Consider the following 23360-nt stretch of genomic DNA (forward strand, 5'->3'; position numbering starts at 1 on the left):
TATGTGTTTAAAATGTTTATTTTTTGTGTTTTTATTTACTTCACTGGTATATTTGATTTTGATACAAAGCATTGCAGAGCAGAATCTTTCATATCCCATCTAAAAACAACAACAAGTCTTCAAGAACTACCCCATAGAAAACAACTTCAAAATTAAGACCAAAGTTAAAGATTTTCTTGAATTTTTCCTGAACAAATTCGTAAAAAAGTTTTCACGATTTGTATTAACTTTAATTTTTTTTAATCTAATGCAAAATTACACACACAAAATTGTGTCTTTTCCTCGTAAACCACTTTCAAAATACTTATTACTAGTTTTAGTTCATACATTTACATCATATTCTCAAATCGACAAAAAATCAGATCTAAATATGGAAATTAAAGTATACTCCTGATGTAGAGACTCCCGCGGACCCCTGGAAGTACACTTAGACCAAATCACAGATTCAAATAATAGATGCTGATAACGAAAAAGTTTACATTGTATGTTTGTAGCCATTACAATGAATATAACTTTATTCAATAGCGGATTTTTCTGCTAATTATTAGATGACTTGACTACCACCACACTTTACTTTATCTTTCCTCATTTTTAGGTTCTTAAGGGATGCAATTTAACTTACCTTCATTTCTTTAATCACTTATATGGTTCTTAAAGCTTAAATCTTTCTTACTGTCCCGTCTTTCGACCTTAGTGGCATCTGGCAGTATTCTTTTGTTTGAAAATTCATTTGTTATTTTTATTTTATTTTAATGTCGTCAAATATTACACATTTTAACATCTCGATCTCTAATTATAATAATTTATGTAACAAGTTAATAAAATGGCACTTTTTTTCATGAATAGAATTTGACAAAAAATAATTTTCACATACTGAAACGATTCGTTAAATCTGAACAAGTGAAATTCAATATACATAACAAAATGATATGGAACTACCCTCGTATATTACGGTCGTCCGCACGTGAAAAGTAATAAAAGAATGTATTAGCATATGAAAAATAAATCGCAAATGACCAGTTTGCGTAACAAGGTGCAAAAAAACTCCAGAAAGATCTTGCGTTTCAAAAGAACCGGTTAAACTACCAAATAGCGATGTTTAGAAAAATTTACGCATAAATATATTTCGCGCTAACATATCATGGAAATCACCTCAAGAAAGTCTGCCAAAACTGCATTAATTTATTAAAAACTATTTGCCAGCCATAAATTCGGCTCCATCGTCTGGGTATCTTGTGAGAAAACATATGAAACAACTTGACACATTGCAAAGCATTGATTGAAAGCCTTTACTATCTCACTATCCCGAAGAATCCAACATTAGTCCTGTCAATAATGTAAAATTGTTAAAAAATGTACCCAATCATAAATTATTGGATACAAACAAAACCTCTCCAATACTACAACTGTTCGTTTTGTAAAATCTCGAACACTATGACGATGATCAGTGCTGCCACATGTTTATTTTATTTAAAGACGAAGCCGGTAAAAAAAAAACAGTTTAGTTCGGGCATTGGAAAAATATTTACAAAACCATCCGTCACATGTTGTTTTGAATAAGTTAAATTTGATATTTTGCTTAATAAATCTGATATTGAAAAAGTTATGTTCAATATTAGTTGATACGAACCGTGTAACTAGCGCCCTCTATTAGAGTCAGATGTAAAAACAAATTCTTTGGATGCAACAGCTTCCAAAACATATTCGTATAAAATTTTAATACAATGTTGCCAGTAGTTGCGGCAAAATCGTAAAAAATATGTATAATTTTTTTAATACGGATGGCGTTTCGAAAATTTCCCCAAATATTTTTTATTTTTCTATCTAAACTAGATAAGACATAGTTATTGAGAAATATTTTGGAAATTTTGAGAAATAAAACACCGTATTTGAGACAGATTCAGTCATTATTTTTTAAGTAATTAAAAATGTAATAAAAAACCCCTTTTACAAAAAATTTTTAATAAATAACAGTCAATTTTTTTCACGAAAAAAAAATATATAAATTTTTATATGGAATGAAAAGGTGGGGGTAGGGGTGAATTCGAATGCAGATGTACTGATAAGTACAAAAAGAATCCCTACAAATATCACATTACCATTATGGTAAAAAAAATAAAGTGATAACAGTAATCCCATAGTTTTTAAAAATTTCAAACCAATAATACGAGAAAAGTCATAACTAATTTCTTATTTTTCAATAAAATTTCATCAATAATTTTTAATGAAATAAACACGTAAATACCTTCTCTGTTTATATTTCCAAAAAATAAGATATGTGAAGTTTATTTGTCAAAAAATAATAAAAAGGGGATGAGACAAAACATCACAATTTTTTCACTTTCTTGATATTTAAGAAAAAAGAAAATAAAAATATACTAAAAATGTCGACTACAATTTTTTGTACCTTTTTAACGAATTCATAAGATTTTTGCCACGAAAAAAAAATGAAATGTGGCAACGTCTATGTAAAACTCAATAATCCCCACTTAACTTACATCTAAAAAACGCGTCCCAACTAAAAGATTCTTTTACACGGTTGTATCAGTTCTCAGTTCACTCTCAATCGAACTGTCAATTTTTCCTAGGTGTAAAAAGATTGAAACTGAAAGGAAACGCAAACTCAGACGGAAAACTAACGGGATTGATAGATCTATTTGTTTGATTTCAGTTCAAAGAATTTTTTTATAAAAGCAAACATTTTAGATTCATGCTCATGCCTCAGTTTGAATCTGTCTATATTTGGTGGTTATTTATTTCTATAAATATATCGAAGAATCACCAATTTGTTATAAAGCATGTCCATTTTTGTGTCACAATGCAAAAAAGGATGTTAAAGCCCACATCGTATTCATATCCCGCTTTTATATAAGACGTAATAATACGAGATATGCATCCTCAGTCATCCGTTAATTGTTTTAGCCATTAACTTTATTGTAATTAGAATTCTTTTATTAACTTGGAATTTCATTTGAAGTACCAAGCTTTAATCCATTGTCTTCTTCTTTTTCTCGATTTCATCAACGTCAAAGCTAAAGCCATGATGTTGCAAAATTATTACATGATATATTATGTGCAATACTAATAACTATATGAATGTGATTCATATTGACGATATGCAATCCAAGACTGAAACGGACAGGTCGACTGAGAACTGATAAGACCGTGTGAAGGGACCTGAATATACGCCAACAAAATATTGTGATAGAGATGTAATTTTTTATCAAGAGCAGTCGAATGATGCTATGCATAATACATTGGATAAGCAAAAATACTTTCAACACAAACAAAAAGGTTTTGTCTTTATAAATTAGTTTTTGAAAAAGTAGATTTGTGTTTAATTTCGGTTTTTATACCAAATTATAAATTTTCAAACAAAACAGCGTTTTTTCTTGAGTTTTTGTGTTTAGTTTTGAAAAAAATCCAACGACAAAAAGACATTTGTACGAACTTTACAATTACGTTAAAATAATGTGTTTTGCCTTCGTCTACTCGTTAATATTCAAAAAGTTAATTTTTTTATTCCTTACTAAAATGAGTACAAAATAACTATACTTTCCACATCTCTAGACAACATTGTTAAGTTGACGTAATCGGAAGTTTTCCAATCTTGCATGGGCAAGCGCAGTTCGTATAAGTACGTATGAATATGCTCGTCAAACTTTTAGTTACGTAAAGACTCTTCGGAAACTATAACTCGGATTCAGATAGATCACTAATCAGCTGATTGCGGTTACTAACCCCAAACGAGTTTAGATCACAGTTTCTGAACGTCGCGTTCAATGTTCGGCATAAATTTCAAATTTAAAACATTTATTATTTCTATTCTAGATGTAGATGTCTAATTTTCCATTTAGTTCTATGATACATTCTGCCCATGAGAATTAATATAAGTTCAAAAGACCATAGACAAATAATACATCAGCTGATCGCATTTATCAACGGTCTACTAAAGTAGAAAGGACCATATAGTACGACTACGACTCGATCAACTCTGTCAGTTTCCGAACAACAGTGAATGTGATCCAGGTTAGTTTCCGAACATTTAGATAATGATCGGGTTGACACGAACATAGTTTCCGAAAAGTTCTGTAGTTGTTGAAATTTTATTTCAAATACTGGGTGAGATTTTAAGAAGCGTTTGAAATTTGAGGTTGTATTTTATATTGAATAATAATAGTTCCTGAAGCTTTGCTACTAAAGATGTAATTGTTCTTCACAAATAAAACTCGTAAAAAGGTTTGCAAGATTGTTGAATTTTCTAGCATATCCAATGTCTCTATTAATAGCCAAAAATTATCAAAATTTTTAGAGTAGATAAGTATTAATTAGATGTACAAATATTTCTCTGTAGATATTTTAATTAAACTAAAACTCTATGTTATAATAATGTTAAATCATATGTTTTCAACCTTGCATTTCTTTTTAAATATAGTAAATATTTAGGTACCGATTTTCTAATATACAATTTTTTTCACTTTTTGGAGAAAACTGCTTCTCGGTTTTTCAAGTGAAGCAACAAATTTCTTTGTATAATTGTTAAATGTATATGTATGACTTTTGACATAATATTGGTTAGACAACTATAGACAACCGGAGCATGACGTCACGGTCGTCATATTGTTATAGTTCACTTTTCAAAGTTTGTGAGGTAGTGAATGTTCTTTAAAGTTATTTAAAAAGTTTTTGATTAGTTCATTGTTGTATAAGATGGTAATGTGTTTTGTGCCAGAAGGTATTTTTTTGCAAAATTTATCAAATAAAATACGAAAAAATCACAAATCACTAAACATGTATACGATAGTCAACGCAGTTAAAACTTTGTTTGGAAAGAGATTTCTGACATTCGCTAATAATGGCGCTGTGTGACGTCAACACTCCTGTAGTCTATTGAGCGTGATCTGATGATTACGTATGTAAAAATTGCTGGGACACCGTATATCTCAGTATATAAAACTAAAAAAAAAGAATGGAAAAATGGATGTGGAGATGAGATGAGGTTTCATGAATAATACGTAATATGGCACTATGATTTTATTGAAATTTCTAATGTGTTTAACAATATATTTATATATTTATCCCCGACTACCTACTTTTTTTTAACAGAAATGATAAAATGAAATAAAAAATCATGTTGCTAAATTTTATCATGATACAAAATATTTGCGAAAACAGAAAAAGTGCGAAATTGGTAACCATTGCTGATGAATTTTTTGTAATTTCTAACATATGTTAATATAAATTATGTCGATAATAAGTTGGAAATATACAGAACGCACAATTTCTAAAGTACAGGGTGAGTTAATTTTCTATACTTCTAGAGACGTTATTCATAAATCATTTTATTAATATAATAGTAACAAATATAAATGTTAGTTGGATTCCTACTGCATTTACAGATTGCCTATCCTAAGTTTTTTGTCTTCTACATCTGCAGTCGAGATCAATAGTATGGGTAAAACAACTTGATGACATTGAATTTTTTCGCAATATATTACTTTTTTTTCTATTTTCCCAATTTTGTTGTCGATTTAATTCATCAAAAATGCTGCGTTCCATTGTATTATGAGGTAATAAGTAGATGTATACGCAAACGTACAAAAGTAAGTGTAATATTCTGTATTGTAGAATTAGAAGAGAAGAAGAAAAGTTAGGTTAGAGAGTCAGATTTGTTAATCTCACAAAAATAATTGATATTGTGAGATAGTTTATGTGTACGAACATATTTTAGATTTGCAGTGGTTTGTTTTCATTACAATAATAAAAAGAACTGTCGTTTCTCTAATTTCATAATAGAACATTAGTAATCAAACAGGTTGCAAAATGGTTGATGACATACTTTTCCAGTCTATTTGGTGTGGGACTTTCGTTGAATAAATAGACATAGAAAAATATTTGATGACTTATGATGACTGGAATTTCTTAGTTTTGCTCTTAAATGTCTCCATATAACAGTCACCTTTACCCAAATAGTCTTGAAAACTACAATACTAGTTGTATTAAAATTGGAAATTTGTTTGCGGCAATTTACAGGTATGTAAAAACTTACTATTATTACTTTTTAAAATTTAAAAGTATAAATAAAAAGTTTAAGATGGCTATAAGTTTATGAACTTATAGTCTTGTTTTTACCACTAAAATGAAGTAACTAAGAAAGATAAATCACCCTAAGTAATAAAATGTGCGTTTTAATGAAGTATTTACACATCGAATCATAAACAAAGCTAAGAATATATCACCCATTTCTATTTGACCCGTGCTTCTCACAATTTTTGATACTCGTTTAAATTCATTACAGTTTTTTTTTCACTTTTCATGGAATAAAAGATTTTGGAGCAATAATTGTTGTTGATTTTAGTTTGAAATTGACATATTTTGCGATATTATAGTATAATGAATTCAAACTAGTAGAAATTCGCAATTCACACCATTAACATAGCAGATACTTTCTGCTTGCTTATGTATAAAATTTGTGAATCCCCACGTTTCTAACAATTATATGACCAGTCAACTGTTTATAGGCCTTTTTGAATAATATTTTAAACATATATATATATATCAACATCAACTTTTATACATGCAAATATCAACATTACTCATATATTTTTTTCTTCAACATTTTAAACAAAAAAATTACTGAAAAACTTTATATATATATATAAATGAATAATATACCTACATATATATAAAAATAAAATATTTACAAATAACATTGTTTTTTTTTTGATGTATTAAATACAAACCCATGAATATGTAACTTAATGTTTTGATGAAAACATAAAGCGGGGTTTTAATGAAAATTGAAACTATTTTTTTCGGAAGTTCAATAAATCTGTAGTGTAATGCTTTACGCGATTTTACAGATAGGACAAATCATATAGATATATAGGAATGCTAGATTAGATTGTATATTGTATCTCTAAATAAAATATAGATAATAAATTCCTATATGAATGAAATAGTTTCATAGAATTAGGCTTAGTAAGCAAGTAAAGTACATTTATCATAATCATTCAATCCAAAATATTTCACATCTATCCTCAGCTATTTGTCTTGAATCTAATTTATTTTGAGTACTTCTTTTTATGTCAATCAAATGGCATTTGTTATATTGTAGATCATAGTCCAGGCTACCAAAGGAGAAATGAGGTATTTCCTCGAAAATTTGGAATTAAGCTTGACTTACTCTTATTTTCAAAAAAAGTAACAAATATAGCTGGTTTTGTACGTATTTATTAAAAAAAGAACCCAAAGTGCCATTTTAGTATATACCAGCAAATGAAAAAGTAAAACAGAAGAAAAAGTGTTAAAAATGGCTGTTTTTGTAGATATATATATACCAAAAAAAAACTGAAAACGAACAAAAATCGTCAAATTCACTTTTTTTACCAAAGAAAGAAATACACAAATATACACCCCCCAAGAAGAATTATCACTTCACCCTTTCGTTTTTCATAGAAAGATCAACTAGTTGGGGTGAACCTCACCATTAAAGCAAAAGTACACATCAGCGTAGAATAGATTTTGCTTTTTAAGGTATTTCATACATACTGTCAAAATTTCATTAAAATTGATGTAGGTTCGTGGAAATAGGAGATGAAAACCTTGGTAGCCTGGACTATCAAAGGATTATATAAATCCATAACACACATGTATCCTTATTAGGAAATAAATTTATAAAATGTTAATCTATTTGTGTCAACATACAGAAAATTTAATAACAATTCTAATTCCAATAGAAGGCACTCTAATGAGAATAATCAATTTGGAAACTCTCTTATAAATTCTCTAAACTACTTCTACTTCCGAAAAAAATTGTTTAAATGTTAACTTTGCATTCAAAAGTGGATAATATCAAAATGATTAGCTCTAAGACTGGAAATCTATATATGATACCTGCATGTAGCGTCGGATTTTGAGAGGGTCTAAGGGGGACTGAAGCCCCGGGCCCCGAGCAAGCGTGGGCCTCGCAAAATAACTAATTTGATCATTAATTTTAAAAGCAATATTGGATCCCTACCAAAATTTGTTCCAAAATATTTCAGAGTTGATTTTTATTTCCTTAAGTGGGGCCCTACTTCTTAATCCGACGCTGCCTTCATGTAAGAATGAAACGTTTTAACAAGTGCCAACAAATTTTACTTACGACTTTCGATACATTCTGATCTTATCCAAATATCGAGTGTAAATTTGGAATCGTGGAAAATAAAGTATGATGAGGAGATATATTGTATCTAGAACGATGAAATTCCGGCTAATATTTGTATCACTAACACGACAAATTTAGAAAAAGCGCACATACGGGCAACGATACCCTCACAATTACTTAACAGATGTGAATATCACAGCAACAGTATTTTTTGCGGAAATTTTCATTGTATAAGCTATCTGGTTATATATATATATATATATATATATATATATATATATATATATATATATATATATATATATTTCAAAATATAAAGTCAAAATATATCTATTTTTCACATTATATTTAGCAGCGAATGAAATATACAGTGTTAGATTATTTTTGTTCTGCTGAGCACATTTCGATTCGTTACATTTGAGCTTTTCAGTTCGGTTCAGTTTTAAAACCTCAATTACAAAAGTTTTTTGTATTTAAAGTAATTTTTAGATTTTTCTAAACCATGGGAAATTAAATAGATCGGTCTTATGAAAGTTACTTTTCTTTTAACCACTAAATCAAAAAATGCAGTAAAATATAGGGCGTTCCATTCAACATTCCGAAAATAAATAATCTAAAAATTACTTTATATACAATAACTTTTGTAATCGAAGTTTTTTGATAGCTCCTACAAGTTTTGAGAAAAGTATATGGGTCATCTTATGTTTGACACCCTGTATAGTACATTAATTGCAATAATATTCAACGAAATAATATTGACTAGATATTTTTGAAGCTTTTTTGGAGAAAAATAACCAGACGCTTGTACAAGTATGGTATGAGAAGCCTAATCTGAGAATGTACCTCAAGCAACAACTATAAATAACATGTCACCCGTTATCTACTAAAATTTCATCATTGTAACATTAAATATAACTGTTCCATAAAATTACAATACAAGTGATTATACTTACTTAATAATCCAAGTATATGGCCATCACAAACATTTAGACGAGAAAACTATGAATGTGTATAAATTCACTAGCATTTTTTAACTAGGCTCTTTTGAAACATTCTCAATAATTATTCTTGTTGAAATTCTAAAATTGACGTTCCTAAACTGACCCATTTGGTTCACTTTTATTCTAAAAGATAATGTAAAAATAGTTAAACTAAGAAGTGCTTTCAAAAAATATATATAGGCACTTTTTATTTTCCACTTATTATTTAGAAATATATTCTATAGGGTGAATCGAAGCCACAAAAGCCCCGATGGTGTGCAGAAACTTTGGGAGGAATTGGGGTTGTAACTCAAAGATCTTACTGTGGACGTAGATGGTAACTGTGAGACCAATCATCACATATGGGGCAGTGGTTTGGAATACTAGAACTAGTCTGAATACCATAAGGAACAATCTCTCTCGAAGGTACAAGAACTGGCTTGCTTATGTGCAACCTAGGCAATGAAATTATGCCCAACAGCTGCACTAGACATGATTCTAAATCTCCCACCTCTCCACATAATACTGGAAAAAATATCACTGTTAAAAAACGGAATCGCCAAAGAAGAACCGTTCCCCATACAGCTTTGATCTGGCACCATCTGATTACCATCTATAGTTTTTTGCTGATAAGGACCAGAAATTTTATGGGAGCGAAATCATGAAGCTGGAAGAAGAATATCAAAAGATCGATGAGCAAAATGGAAAATATATAATTGATTAAAAACTATTCTTTCTAAAAAAAGTGTTTTATTTTATACTACAAAACCGAGATAACTTCGTCGCCAACCCAATATATATTCCGATACTGGTTGTATTTTCAATTTTTTTCTCATCTTCTTTTAGCAGCTGCAAATATTCTACCTAAAGTTGATTTATAAGTAGATAGGTTTATTGGCACTGTTTTTTAGGGTAATCTGAAACGTTTAATCACTTTTAATTGATAACTCAGTATGTTAATTGGGCAAGCATGATTCTATTGGTAAAATTTATTTTTGATTGGCAGCCAAGTTAAATAACGCTAGTACAAGATGTGTATTCAAACATTAACAATTATTAACAACATGCTATAACAACAATATATGATTTGAGTCACATTTATCTTTGTATAGTTTAATATTCCGTATATCATAAATTGTTTATGATGAAAGATCTATGAGAAATATGTTTAGAAGTGAAATAGATGACTAATTTGCTAAATGACTATGTACACTACTCTATTCTATTAATATATGCCCTCTTTATCTCAATATAGACGATTTTTTTTATATATATAAATACTCATGATTGGTAACAGTTTACGAAATCGTAGATTCTAATATAGCCAAAAATAGAACTCAACTAAAATTTTTGGTTAAATTTACGATTCCGTTCAACTCAAAATTAACTTTATTCTTGCATTATATTTAACGAGCAAAAAAATATAGTATTTTGAGGTTAGTCGCAGGTACACATTTCGGAAAATTCAATGTAAAAGAAGGCAAACTGTTTTCCAGCATTTTCAATCTTCTATTATAATTATTGGCAATATCAAGAAGCTTGTTTAAAAAGTGGAAAAAAACATTTCAAATGGTTATTTAGAATGAAAACTGTTATAGAAAAGATAATCCTTTGATAGTTAGTAATGCCTTGACTTATTTGTTTGCCTTCTCTACAAATTACCAATCACAATATAAAAAAAATATGTTAATGTAACTAATATATAGGCAATCATCCAACAAGTAAACCTGAGTGCACTAAAATCATGTGATGTCAAATATTTGGTTTAAGACTTTAATAAACAACGAAACCCTAGATTGCCCTTATTTAATAACTAGATTAATGTTAGGAGATTGGCAACAATGTAACATTAGAAAGTTTTACAGTGTTACTATTTTACGGTATTATGATATAATGATTGATAAAATTATATACATAATATGTATATGAAATATGGAAACTGAATGATAGGTACAGAAACCGGAAGGGACAACATGAATGATTTCATCACATTTTCGATTTAAAATTTGTCAAAATTCTAAATCTACCTGTAAAAAATCAGATCGCTTTACATAATAATTAAATTAAACGGCAAATATTTCTCCATATCAAATTATTATAATTATCAGCGACCAATTTTTCATTTATATTGAAGTCAATAAACTTCAATGAATTAATTTGGAGTAATAAATTTGCAATTAATTTTTTTTTAAGATTACATATGATTTCTAATAGTTTATAACAAAAATATACATAAAATTCAGTGGTGTACCATCTTCAATGAACGCCACTGAAGGAAAACAACAATATGACTTGGATTTGGTCCATTTGAACAAAAATAAAATTTACATGTACAAGTAAACATATTATAAACCTTTGTATAATAATATATATTTCAATTTTTTGAAAAAAAAACTATAAAAACAAGATTATTATCCTGTACAAAGTACAGTACAGTATATATAACACAAAAATAAAATACTTACACAAAAGTCTTTTCCCATTTCTCAATTGTTTAAAAAGAAAAATGACAATCACAAGACATATATAAAAATTTAGTAAAAAATAGTAAAGAAATGAACTGGAAAAAGACCAATTACAAACACAAAAACAATCACAAGACTCTTTATACTAGAAAACATAATTTTTAGAGGAAAAAAATAAGAATTAGGGTAATATTTGAAACGTGTACTTTTTTCTTCTCACTAACGACAAATTTATCAGTAAAAAAAGTGGATTATGTTGCCAAATTCTAAATGGGAATGTATTGGAAGAGCAACAAAATTCGATGACTTTTTGTTTGAAGAAAATACACGTTTTAAAGAACACCCTAAATGCACTACACCCATTACTTTTACACTACTCGTCATCGCACCAAGAATATCCCTTCGAAGGATTTATGTTGCTTGTACACGAAACTGAGGTTATGTTAATATTTTCTTCTTCCTTCGATCACTGGATCGCTAGTGTACCCAGTCCGTTGTTGCGCGCCCTCTTCATCTCTTCTTCGTTTATACGTTGTTCGATTAAATATTGGGCGGTCGATATGGAATGAGGGTTGCCCGTTATGGTAACGATACGATTACGGGTGCCAGGAGCGAAAATACCTTTTTTAGATATTTGAATACTGGCACCACTTATTTGTTGGATTTCTACTAGCGATCGACCACCAGGTCCTACAATCAATACAGATAATATAGATATAAACTAACAATATATTTATACAGGAAGAAAAAAAAGTCAACAATCAAATTAAATAAATAATGTAAAATACAGGGTGGGTAGACATTAATACAAAATTTTTATTTTTTGCAGATTACCAGTATATATAAACTGAAAAAAAATTCAACAATCAAATTAAATAACGAATGTGGAATACTGGGAGCCGGGAGGGTCGTAGTAAGTACAAAACTTATGAATGAAGAATATAGTGTGGGTAATAATTACTACAAAATTTTTAAATTTTAAAGATTAACAATAGATATAAACTAAAAATATATGGAGAAAGAAGAAGAAAATCATCAATAAAATCCAATGACCATTTTAGAAAATGTAGAATACGAGATGTAATTCAACATTCGTCGAGGCATTAGCCAGGAAAGTAGTTGTTTTCTCCTTTAAAGAACGGCAGAATACATTTTCGAAATATTAAATTTTCAAATTATTTCAGCGATGAATAGTAGGAATCATTTATTTTGGTATATTTCACACACCTCATTTACCATCAGAATCTATATTATCGGCGACTAGATTTCTACCTAAACAGTAGTTCGCAGTTGGAAGTGAGGATGGCGCCGTAAACGTTCGTTGGAAAATGTTCAACTACATGAACCAAATAGCGACGCTCTTTAATGTTGTCTCCAGTTCGGGTCTTAAGCTCGAACGAGAGCTGTTAAACCACTTTGATAAGACCTAATAACGTCGAAACTAGTGGACAAACCTCTCCTCGCAATTGCGAGCCATTGAGGACGTTAATATCGACAAAAAAGTCGATTGTCATCACGCTATTCAGAAAAGATGTAATTCAATTTTCGTCGGGGTACTAGCCAGGAAAGTAGTTGTTTTCTCATTTGAAGAACGGCAGAACATTTCCGAAATATTAAATTGAATTGGAACGAAATATTTGCCGGCTATATTATGAGCGTTTTCGTAGTGGGATTGTGAAACAATTACACACCAAAATGTACTAACTTTAATATATTCCAAGCTTTCGAATACTTATGAATTCATCGGCTGGGACTGAAATTGTGGTCAAGTACAATATAAAAATGTGTGTAAATGTATAAGTTTTTTTTAAATTTTTTTTCACTCACAATAATTAGTTTAAATTTTCTTATTTCTTGTAAAAAAATTAAATTTATGGATTTCAAAATTCAATATTCAAATTGATGCTTGATAGAATTATTTGATTGAAATATTAATTCTGGTTACTATAGAAATCGTTATTAATTTCCATTGGTTAGATTATGAATTTTTATAGGTTAGATAAGGTTAGGTTGTTGTGAATGATGTTGAATATTTATCGGTTAGTTTATGAATCACATTAAATTTTTATGGGCTTGGTTGTTATGGATAGATCTGAATATTTATCGGTTCGATTAGGAATGACATTGATTTTTATAGATTAGGTCATTATGAATTTTTTGTTGCGGGATTGTGGCAACCAAGCAACTGCTGAATTTATAATCCATAGAATGACATTCATAGAAAACGTGTTAGGCCAACGTTCATCTGTCAGGGTATAATCTACTGTCACTTTTTTGAGTAACAATAATGTTTTTATCCGATTAATTAGTGACCTATGTATTTTCATAGACTTACCAAGGATTGCGCCTACTATAACTTCGGCGATTTCAACATTCTTGGAGTCCTTTGTACCATTTAGTTCGGCAGGAGTGGGGCTCTTGCTCAAAACAGCTACCTGCTGTCCAGTACCTAAGCCAAAGCTGTTGTTATTCAACGAAATTGGTGCTGTGGCCGCGGAAACTTGATGCCTAAACGGATCGAACGGTGATTCGTAACGTTCTAGGTTCGTCCTTGGAGCCGCGGTGTTGGTACCTGTAATTTAAAGTCAAACCGTAATCGAAAATTCGAATGGAATGTTTAGTACGAAACGTCTCGGTTATATCGGAATTTCAACAACAAGTTTATGGAATCAAAGACTGTGTTAGTTCATAGGAAACAGAAGATTTGACAACGATGTCATGCGAGACAGTACAGTTTTGATACTATATAACACATACGAGTAACTTTTGTTGAAATAGCAAACTAACAAGTCGAAAGGTGTTCAAACTTGTCACAACTTGTCTCAACGTTAAAGATTAACGGAAATATTAGTTGAAATAGATGTAGCAGTACTATAAATATCTATTTGTCGTATTTCTTCATCAGACCCAGTATTCTTTCGTATTTTAAGAACGAATTCTAAAGTGAAATGAAATGAAATAAGCGATCATTGACTTTATTTACCTAAGCAATCACCTAAACTGACTTGTCCAATAGCTCCGAACACACCGGCGCCGGCATTTTGTGCTGATCCGTCCATAAGACTAAGATAATTAGACACTGGTATCGTTCCAGGGTGTGGCTGACTTATACCTGCAAGACAAAATTTGCTTATCACTCACCTACTTTTCATAAACAAAAGATTTTCTGTTAAAAATTAGGTATACTGCGTTCAAAAGCTTTCTAGAAGTGGTGGTTTCCCCGTTCGGCCATTTTCTGTACTGGATATCGCGATATAAAGAAAATAACAACGAAATGTTGATTGTTGATTTCAAGTAAAACGCAAAATTTGTTAAAATTGCTGTTTCCTGAATGAATTAGTTGAATTTGGGTACGAAATCTTGTAAAAACAACCACTTATCTGGTCCGGGGCGACTGTCTTTAGGCTTCAGTTTTCATTCGATAGAAAATAGATAGAAATCAAAGCTAGTACTTGAATATGTGACCGAGAAAAAGAATTAGCTAATAAAAGCAAAAGAAAAGTTATAAACTTCTAAAGTAATCTATCAAATTGTGACAAATTGGTTAGTTTGAATACCCTTATAAAGAAAACTGTTCTCGTTGTTAGATAAATACGTTTAAAGAAGAATTTGGATTGTTAAATGAAGTGATTTTTATCGTGAAAAAACAATTAAAGAAACCGAGGAAAAGTTACGTAATTATTATGCTGTTAATACTGCATCATAAAGAATTATCTGCTTAACTCTGTTTCTAAAAGTGGCCACCCAAACACAGAATATAATGAAGTCCGAAACGCACAGTACTTTTTTCATTGAAAAGTCACTTTTTCTCGCACCCTCGTAAGTAATTTGGAAATCCGTCATTCATATTATTCAAGGTGAAATGCGTATTTAATAAAATCACACATCAGTCGACAAGAAATTATTATCTATGTGCAAGAAATTCTGGCAACAACGCCAGTTAAAACATTACTTTCGTTATTACATTCATTTTTTCTCTGTTATCTATTCCTCTTCTGATAAAAACCATTTAATATCACATTTTGAGTAAATGGAAAACTATCTGGGTGCTAAATGTGGAGAATAAGCAGCACGGTTAACATTTTTCTGTTTTTAAGTTCAAAATCGTCAAGTAGATGGCGCTAGCTAGCTGTGGTTTAAAGGTGGACGTTTTATTTTAGAAAAATAAAAACCGTAGTTTACATACAATCATAAATCCACACAATAAGACTCAATCCGCTCCAGAAGAAATGTGGAAATGTTCATTGGAATGAATATTGACCTCACGCATGCCTAATACCCTACTCAACATAAGACAATGGAGTTTTTATGATTCGTCCATAGCCTCTGCTTATTTCTTTAACCTCATTTCAACTCCAGCAGCAACGCCAAATGTCATGGTCGTTAATGAATACAAAGTTATTCGAAAGTTTAGATGAAAAGTTCCCAATTTTTTTTCTTTGAAATGTTAGTTGTTTCAGGATACCCCCTGCTGATACATTTCGGCCATATTTTCAAAACTCGCCAAACAATATGAAAACGAGTTCTAAAGAAGGAAATTTACGTAGAATTCTGTCGAGTCCACTGTGCACCCCTGGGGGTTCACCTAGACCACTTAAGGAAATTCTGGCGTAAATTATGTATTAAGTACACTTTGGTATTTTATTGCCACAATCCCACAACAATCACGCTTATTTTTGGCGATATCTGAGGGGTGTACATCGAACTTTATATGGTCTGCCGTTCTTAAAGAAAAAAATAACTACTTATAATAAGAACGTGATGTCTATCGACTATCTAAAGATATCGAAATTTTCAATTGCTCGCAATTGCAAAGAAAGATTAATTTCGACGTTATTGCGTCTCATCAGAGCGAAGTAACAAACTTCCAATTGGAATTTGGTATTTGGTTCGTGTAGTTGAATTATTTTCTACAGACGCTATCTGGTGCCATCTCAAAATTACGAACCATCAACTCAGATAATATTTTCGCTAAATTGATGTTGAGTTACCTCACAAAAATCAACGAATGATTTAAAGCGCTGAGCTATTCAGGCAAAATAAAAATAGGATTGACTGGATCTGGCGAAAGCTGTTCGTGCAGGGTTGTAATTTATGATAAACACGGTATATTGTTTATCGATTAATAGGAATAAATGAAAAGCAATTAACAGACACTATCATTGAACTTATTGTGAAACAAAATTATAAATAAAATGCTCCGTACGTACGAAAAAGAAAAATTCGCATTAATCTAGACGAAATTTGGTCAAAAGAAGTTATTTTTTGTTCATTAGATCTAGAACTAGAATTTATTAGGTAGACAACACTTCATACATACACCCCCGTAAAACTACTACTAAAAATACGTTTAATTTTTCAACCGCACATACTGGATCCCCTTGAAACTATCCAAAATTCAACAGACTCGTCGAAATCCAATCAACTTTCAGAGAATACGCACGCTTTCAGTGCTCAATAAGAGACCACCGCGACACATTCTATACGAGGGTCATGCTGTAATTTGTCTTTTTTTCATTTGTAAGTGTAGAGGAAATTCTACGAGGTCGACAGTAGAATGAAACAACGAAACATTGAAAAAAATCAAACAAATATTCAAAAATAACTGGATGATAAATGATTTTATCGAACGACAAAAATAATCTTTTAATGTTTGATTATCTAAAATTTCAGTGCGCCCCTCGTATACATACGTATAGTGGTATTTACAGTACATACAAAAATTAAAATATGCCGACCCACTTTTCTCAATTGTATTAGATAAGTTTTAAATGTTAATGAAATTTTAAATTTGTAGATTAATTATTATTCGGAACACGTATTAATGATACGATTCCGTTAAATGTTGATTTATAGGTTAGAGAGAAATTTACACCGTTAAAATTTTAGCGAAATTACCGAGTGCAGTGGCATACGACTCATAATGTGTAACTGGAACATTTCTATCAAAAACTAATTTAATATCACTGAAGATTATTTTATACTACAAATTATTGAGCCTATCTGAAGGCCTATGTGCTCAACGGGTCTTTGGCCCCCCACAATGTAACTATAAACTATAACCATAGACAGATAAAATAAACTGGGAAAAAATGAAATGAGAGCCGAAAATAAAACAAAATAAATGGTATAGAAAAGATGGAAACAGCTGTGGAAAAAAAATGAAAAAGCGTCAGAATCAAGATAACCTGTACACAACTTTTTTCTTTAACAAATGATTCAAGAGAAAATTTAAAAATACCATTTTTCCAAAAAGTATTAACCAAGGTTTTTTAGTCATTTAAACTTTGTAAAAATGAATGTACGGAACGTTTTGACTCCTCATACAAGGGATGTTTGAAAAGTTATCTCGATATGAAGATTTTTCCGGGATATCATATTACCCGAAATTATTTGGTTTTTGGCTTTCTCGCAACACGTTATGGATCTCCAAGAAAACAATTTTAGTTTTTCAAATGTGAGCAGGATCCCCTCTGGCAGGGTTAAATGTGATTATTTATTCCCAAAAGCCTTCCTAGAATTTATACGATATTTGTTGCGTATTTGACCTATTTACAGTCCAACCTCAGCCTAAAGATGGGAGCACTCATCACTCACCAAAATTTCTATTATTTTGGAGGCTTAATTATTATTTAAGAATCCTGTGAGTGTGAGTCGTTTTGAAGACTGTAAAGGTTTTGGCAGCAGGTTGACGACAAATAATCAGAACGGCCAAAAATTGCGACGACAAGCGATTAAGAGAAAAAGTTCACCAATTGTTAATGTAGGGCCGTTAAATTGAGGTTAGAGAGATAGAAGAGGCTATCAAAAGCGCATTGGAAGGAACATTTCTCAAGTCTTATTGACACGGTTTACGAAAAACGAGTCGAAAAATTCACGAATTTCACTTCGAATTTGTTGATCAACCACCATATTCACCAGATATGGCCCTGGTTACTTTTTCCTAACCTCAAAGTTTCACTTGTAAGAAAAAGATGTTCATCGGACGATGAACTAACGACTTATACTGAAAAATAGAAATGATTGTTCGTTTTTTGGATCGGAAGCTTTCGGGAAAACCCTTCTAGAAGTAATTAGTATTTGTATTATCGATGTTTTTATTGTATCTTTGCGATTACCAATTTTACGGCGTAGAACCCTGTTTCAACATGACACCCAAGAAAAACGACTGTTACTGTATACTATGGGAAATTTATGAGAAAATCAAAATTAGCCGACCCCATATTCAAAAAAATTATTTTCTTTCGCTCAAACAAATGACAAGAAACTTTGAGTTGATGTCACATCGAATACACTCTTTCCAGACAATACAAGGAACGAAATATCAAATAAAACAGGAAAAAAATGATCTAACAAAAGACGAGATAGTATTTTGAGGTTAGAACGACGTTGTATCACTATCAAAAGAAACTATTTTGATGAATAGACCATTGTTTCGTACTAAATTGGACAATAAGTATATTATGTACCACACGGTATGATAGATAACTATTTTTCCTTGTTATCGGTCTCTAAACTCACGTAACTACCTTTTCACTATACCATATGGTAGTTCAGGTTCCCCTAATCCCCTAATAGGTGCTTCACGCAGGCCTTTTAGGCCCATAGCATGGTACCATCTTTTTCTGGTCTTTCTTGTTCCTCCTTGTTCTATGTCCATTTTTGTTGATCTAAAATCTGGCATTTTCTGTCTGTGACCGAGCGACTCTATTTTTTGGATCTTATCTACATCTTCCTCTCTTCTACATCTCCAATAGATTCCATTTGTTCTCTTCGACCATAAATCTCCATTCTTTTGGTCTTATTATTGTTTTGTATAGATGTAGCTTCGCCTTTTTGGAGTTTTTTTTGGGGAACTTCACCGCCATTCTTGATATCCACCCAAACCAAAGATATACATAACTTCTTCTTCTACATAAACATCTAGAAGGACTAACGTGAAATTTTCAACTGTTACTAGTGAATAAACAATATATAGACACAGCAGAGGTGGAGAAAGGTACACAGCTCTGTCTTTCAATTCCTTTCTTCCAGGTCCTCGAGGGTCTTTCCCGTCTTCTTCTATATTCAGTTGATACAACAATGCTTTCTTCCGCTCCATCCTCTTCATCACATGTCCGTACCAGAGCAATTGTTTAGTTTGTATTCTCTTCGAAGTCGTGTAAACTCGACCTGTTCTGGATATCCCGCACGATCTTCTCGATTAGTCCATTTCCACAGCCTCTATTACTCTCTCCTGTCTATTATGACATCGATACGTGACAGCTGTCAAACCAGGGTAATTATCTTTTAATTTTGAGGTATATGATGACTACATACTGCGAAAGTTACGCGGAATTAGATGATATTGAACACCTACTACATCCAGTATTTAGTCTGGATCTTGCACCGTCAGATTACGAAGGAGATGTAAAAGATTTCAAAGAGCGTTGGGTTGAAATTACAGAATAATACGATAGGGGATATTTATGAGACACCCTCTACGATTTAAAAGGTAAATATGCGAATCCATACTAATTACAAACGCTGTATAATAAGATGAACTGATCGATGATTGTGTCGGAATGGAAAAATATTTCGTTTAACAAGTAAATAAATTCTAAAACAGCAGTTGAAAGTTTGAAGTTCAAAGGTCCCCCTCGTATACTAATCAAATTAAATACGATATTCTGAGAAATAAAACGAATTAATGAAAAATGATTGTTTAATATGTATATGCGATAACAATGAAATGAACATATTAAATTGTAATGAGATAACGCTAAATACAAAATAAAATATTTAAGATTTTAACTTCCAACGAAAGGACGTAGATATCAAGAGCTACTAATTTTTGTCTATTAGACCGATTAGGTCGATAATAAATTTTTGAAACATAAAAAAATAAAAGTAGAATGAAACTTATTGGAAAAGGAAGAGAATATAATAAAAATGAAAGGGAGAATGATTTACGAGTGATCTGAAGTTGGAATGGGAACGGGGGAGTTTTTAAGGGTAAAAAACGGTTTATCTGCATTTCTGGAAAAACTACGAGTCTTATGGAAAAAAGTCCAATAGCAAAGTTGTAGGTAAAAAGAAGATCTACAACTTTTGTATTCTCACTTTTTTCACATAACCTCAACATTTGTGGGAAAAATTAAAAAATCAAGTTTTCGTTTATAATTTTTCTTTTGTCTTTTTTTTTTCGCGAAATTTTGTGAAAACTTACATTTTTATGTTCAAAATAGACTGTAATTTGTTTGATTGAAAATATTGATTTTTTTAACGTTATTTTGGCAAAGTATCGAAAAAGCACCCTCATTTTCGAACGAAAATTCTCCCGTCAAAATATTAGCTTTTTTTAAAAAGTCGGTGAGATTTTTGTTTGTTAAAATATCTATTTCCCGATGGTTTAAAAAAATATTACCATCACCGTGGTAGATTTTCTCAGAAACGGCATAAAATAAAACGAAAAAAACTCGCTTCCGAAATTTTTTTTCAATCATTACGTACAATTTTTAGTTATTTATTATTATTACATTAAATTTTTCCATTCTAATAACACGAAAATTGTGAGGTTCCATGTTACATTGATGAACATAAGTAGTTAGAGTCTAAAATTTTAATAAATAACTAAACATTGTACGTAACGATTAAAAAAAAATTTGGATGCGAATTTTTTTGCCTTTTCTGAGAAAGCTTACCATGACGATGGTAATATTTTTTAAACCATCAGGAAATAGAGATTTCAACGAACCAAAGTCACAACTACTTTTTAAAAAAAGCTAAAATTTTTTTAATATTATGTCAAAATAACGTGAAAAAAATAAATAAATCAAATAAATTACGGTATATATGGGACATAAAAAGGTAACTTTTCACAAAATTTCGTGAAAAAAAAATGTTTTTTGTAAAAGATAAAAAAGAAAAACCAAAAACTCGGTTTTTTAATTTTTCACATAAATTTTGAGGTTATGTGAAAAAAGTGAGAATACGAAAGTTGTAGATCTTCTTATTATCTACAATTTTGCCATTGGACTTTATTCCATAAGACTCATAGTTTTACCGGAAATCGAGATAAACCGTTTTTAACTGTTAAAAACCCACCCCTTTTTGCATCCCAACCTCAGATCGCCCGTAAATTATTTCTTCTTTCATTTTTACTACATTCTCCTCCCTTTCCAATAAATTTCATCCCACTATTATTTTTTCTTTCACTTTTTATTATTTCTATGGCTTCTACCCTGGTTTATATCAATATTTATTTAATACGACTGGAATAAAAACAAAAATCGTTTTGTACAACGCAAGTTTAACTTAAATTTACACGCAAACAATAAAAAAATCGGTGGAAATGTAAAAGAATTTTCTACAAATCTACAAATGAGTATAAAAATACTTATCCCTATTTAAGCACGTGGTACTTTGATTTTCAACCACGTATTTATATAGAACTTTTTTATTCAATTCATTAATATAATTGTTAACCATCAAAAATGACATTTGACGTGCTTTTTAAAAATAATTCGTCTCAATGTGATATTTTTAATTCATCCCTGAGTTATAATTAAATTTGGCAACATAGAATATCATGAAATTTATAGGAAACTTCTCCCATAACTGTAGTAATAATCCAAACTGTGTATATATTGAATTATAATTGAACGAATGAATGTTTATTTTCAAAATATAACTACATATTTTCATACTTTGACTTATTATGAGTGTGAAGGTGTATACATGGCAATGTTGTGAAATTACGAGGAGAGGAGAGGAGTACGTCGAGATGTAACCATGACAACTTTGTTGAAAGAGGGGAGATTCAACATGGCTGACCTAGGCCAAAGCACGTCAATTTAATTTAATTCTGTTATTATTATTAATAAAATCATTTTACATTATGATTAATTATTGTCATAAATCATTATCAACCAATATCTTCTACTTAAATTTTGTAATACACGCAAATATTATCTTAACCTACTTATAAGAAACTGTCGTTTATTAGTAGTAGAAGTTACAGCGTTGCCAAGATTCATTATATTAATTTTTATTGTGAGATAGTAACGTAGTCCAAAAGGAAGTGTAAATTGTTTTTTAAACCCTCAATTTCTGAATAAAAAGATGATAGTAAACTTTTACCTTCGTATAAATTTATTGAAAAACCTTTCAAAAATTTATATAACACAAAATTTGACTAAATCACCAACTATAAAAATACTAGTGAACATTCTTCTTCGTGTAAGTTTTTTGAAAACATTCATTTTCCACTATAAAACTTGAAATAATAGAAAATTTCTCTAAATTACAAATTTTGATACCATAAATGATGCTAGTGAACATTTTTCTTCGTGTGAAGTTTTCGAAAAACCATTTATAACTATAAAAATCGAATTAAGACAAATTTTATTGAGCAAATATCTTCGTAATAATTTATAGTTATAAATATCAAGAGTATTTTCAAAATTAAGGCCTTCAAATTCGAGTTTGACTAATTAGGATTAAAAAGTTATAAACATGACAATAATCGATTCGATGTAGACATGGCAGCCCTGTAAACTGACGGTAAAGAGAGCTTTTCCAAATTGGCCAACCTTGGCAGACCAATTCTAATTTAATCCCGTTCATTTTATTAATAAGTGTTTCATACCAAACTGCAAAAATATAGTTATTATCATCCTAAACAACGATCAATTTCAATATATTTTATTTGATTTTTGTTATCGAGCAAATATTGTATAATCTCAAGAATCGTCAGTTTTATTACTCGCAGAAGCTACGACGTTG

The 23360-nt window shown here is 30.5% G+C and overlaps 1 protein-coding gene across 6 annotated transcripts in view; it reads right to left on the bottom strand.

Moving 5' to 3' along the window:
• Nucleotides 1-1945: 1945 nt before the first annotated feature.
• The window catches only part of LOC130894253 (RNA-binding protein Pasilla), a 70147-nt gene continuing 48732 nt past the window's right edge, over nucleotides 1946-23360 (bottom strand). For 4 of the 6 annotated variants that reach the window (XM_057800934.1, XM_057800933.1, XM_057800932.1 and 1 more), the window contains 3 exons: nucleotides 14578-14706; nucleotides 13930-14166; nucleotides 1946-12284 (listed from right to left, as the gene is read on the bottom strand). In XM_057800934.1, coding sequence (XP_057656917.1) covers nucleotides 12061-12284; nucleotides 13930-14166; nucleotides 14578-14706 — 590 coding nt within the window. In that variant the 3' untranslated portion in view covers nucleotides 1946-12060. The remainder of the gene's footprint in view (nucleotides 12285-13929; nucleotides 14167-14577; nucleotides 14707-23360) is intronic. The other 2 variants (XM_057800936.1, XM_057800935.1) reach the window with 1 other exon arrangement.

This window comes from Diorhabda carinulata, chromosome 5, assembly GCF_026250575.1.
Source record: "Diorhabda carinulata isolate Delta chromosome 5, icDioCari1.1, whole genome shotgun sequence".
NCBI classification, from domain to species: domain Eukaryota; kingdom Metazoa; phylum Arthropoda; class Insecta; order Coleoptera; family Chrysomelidae; genus Diorhabda; species Diorhabda carinulata.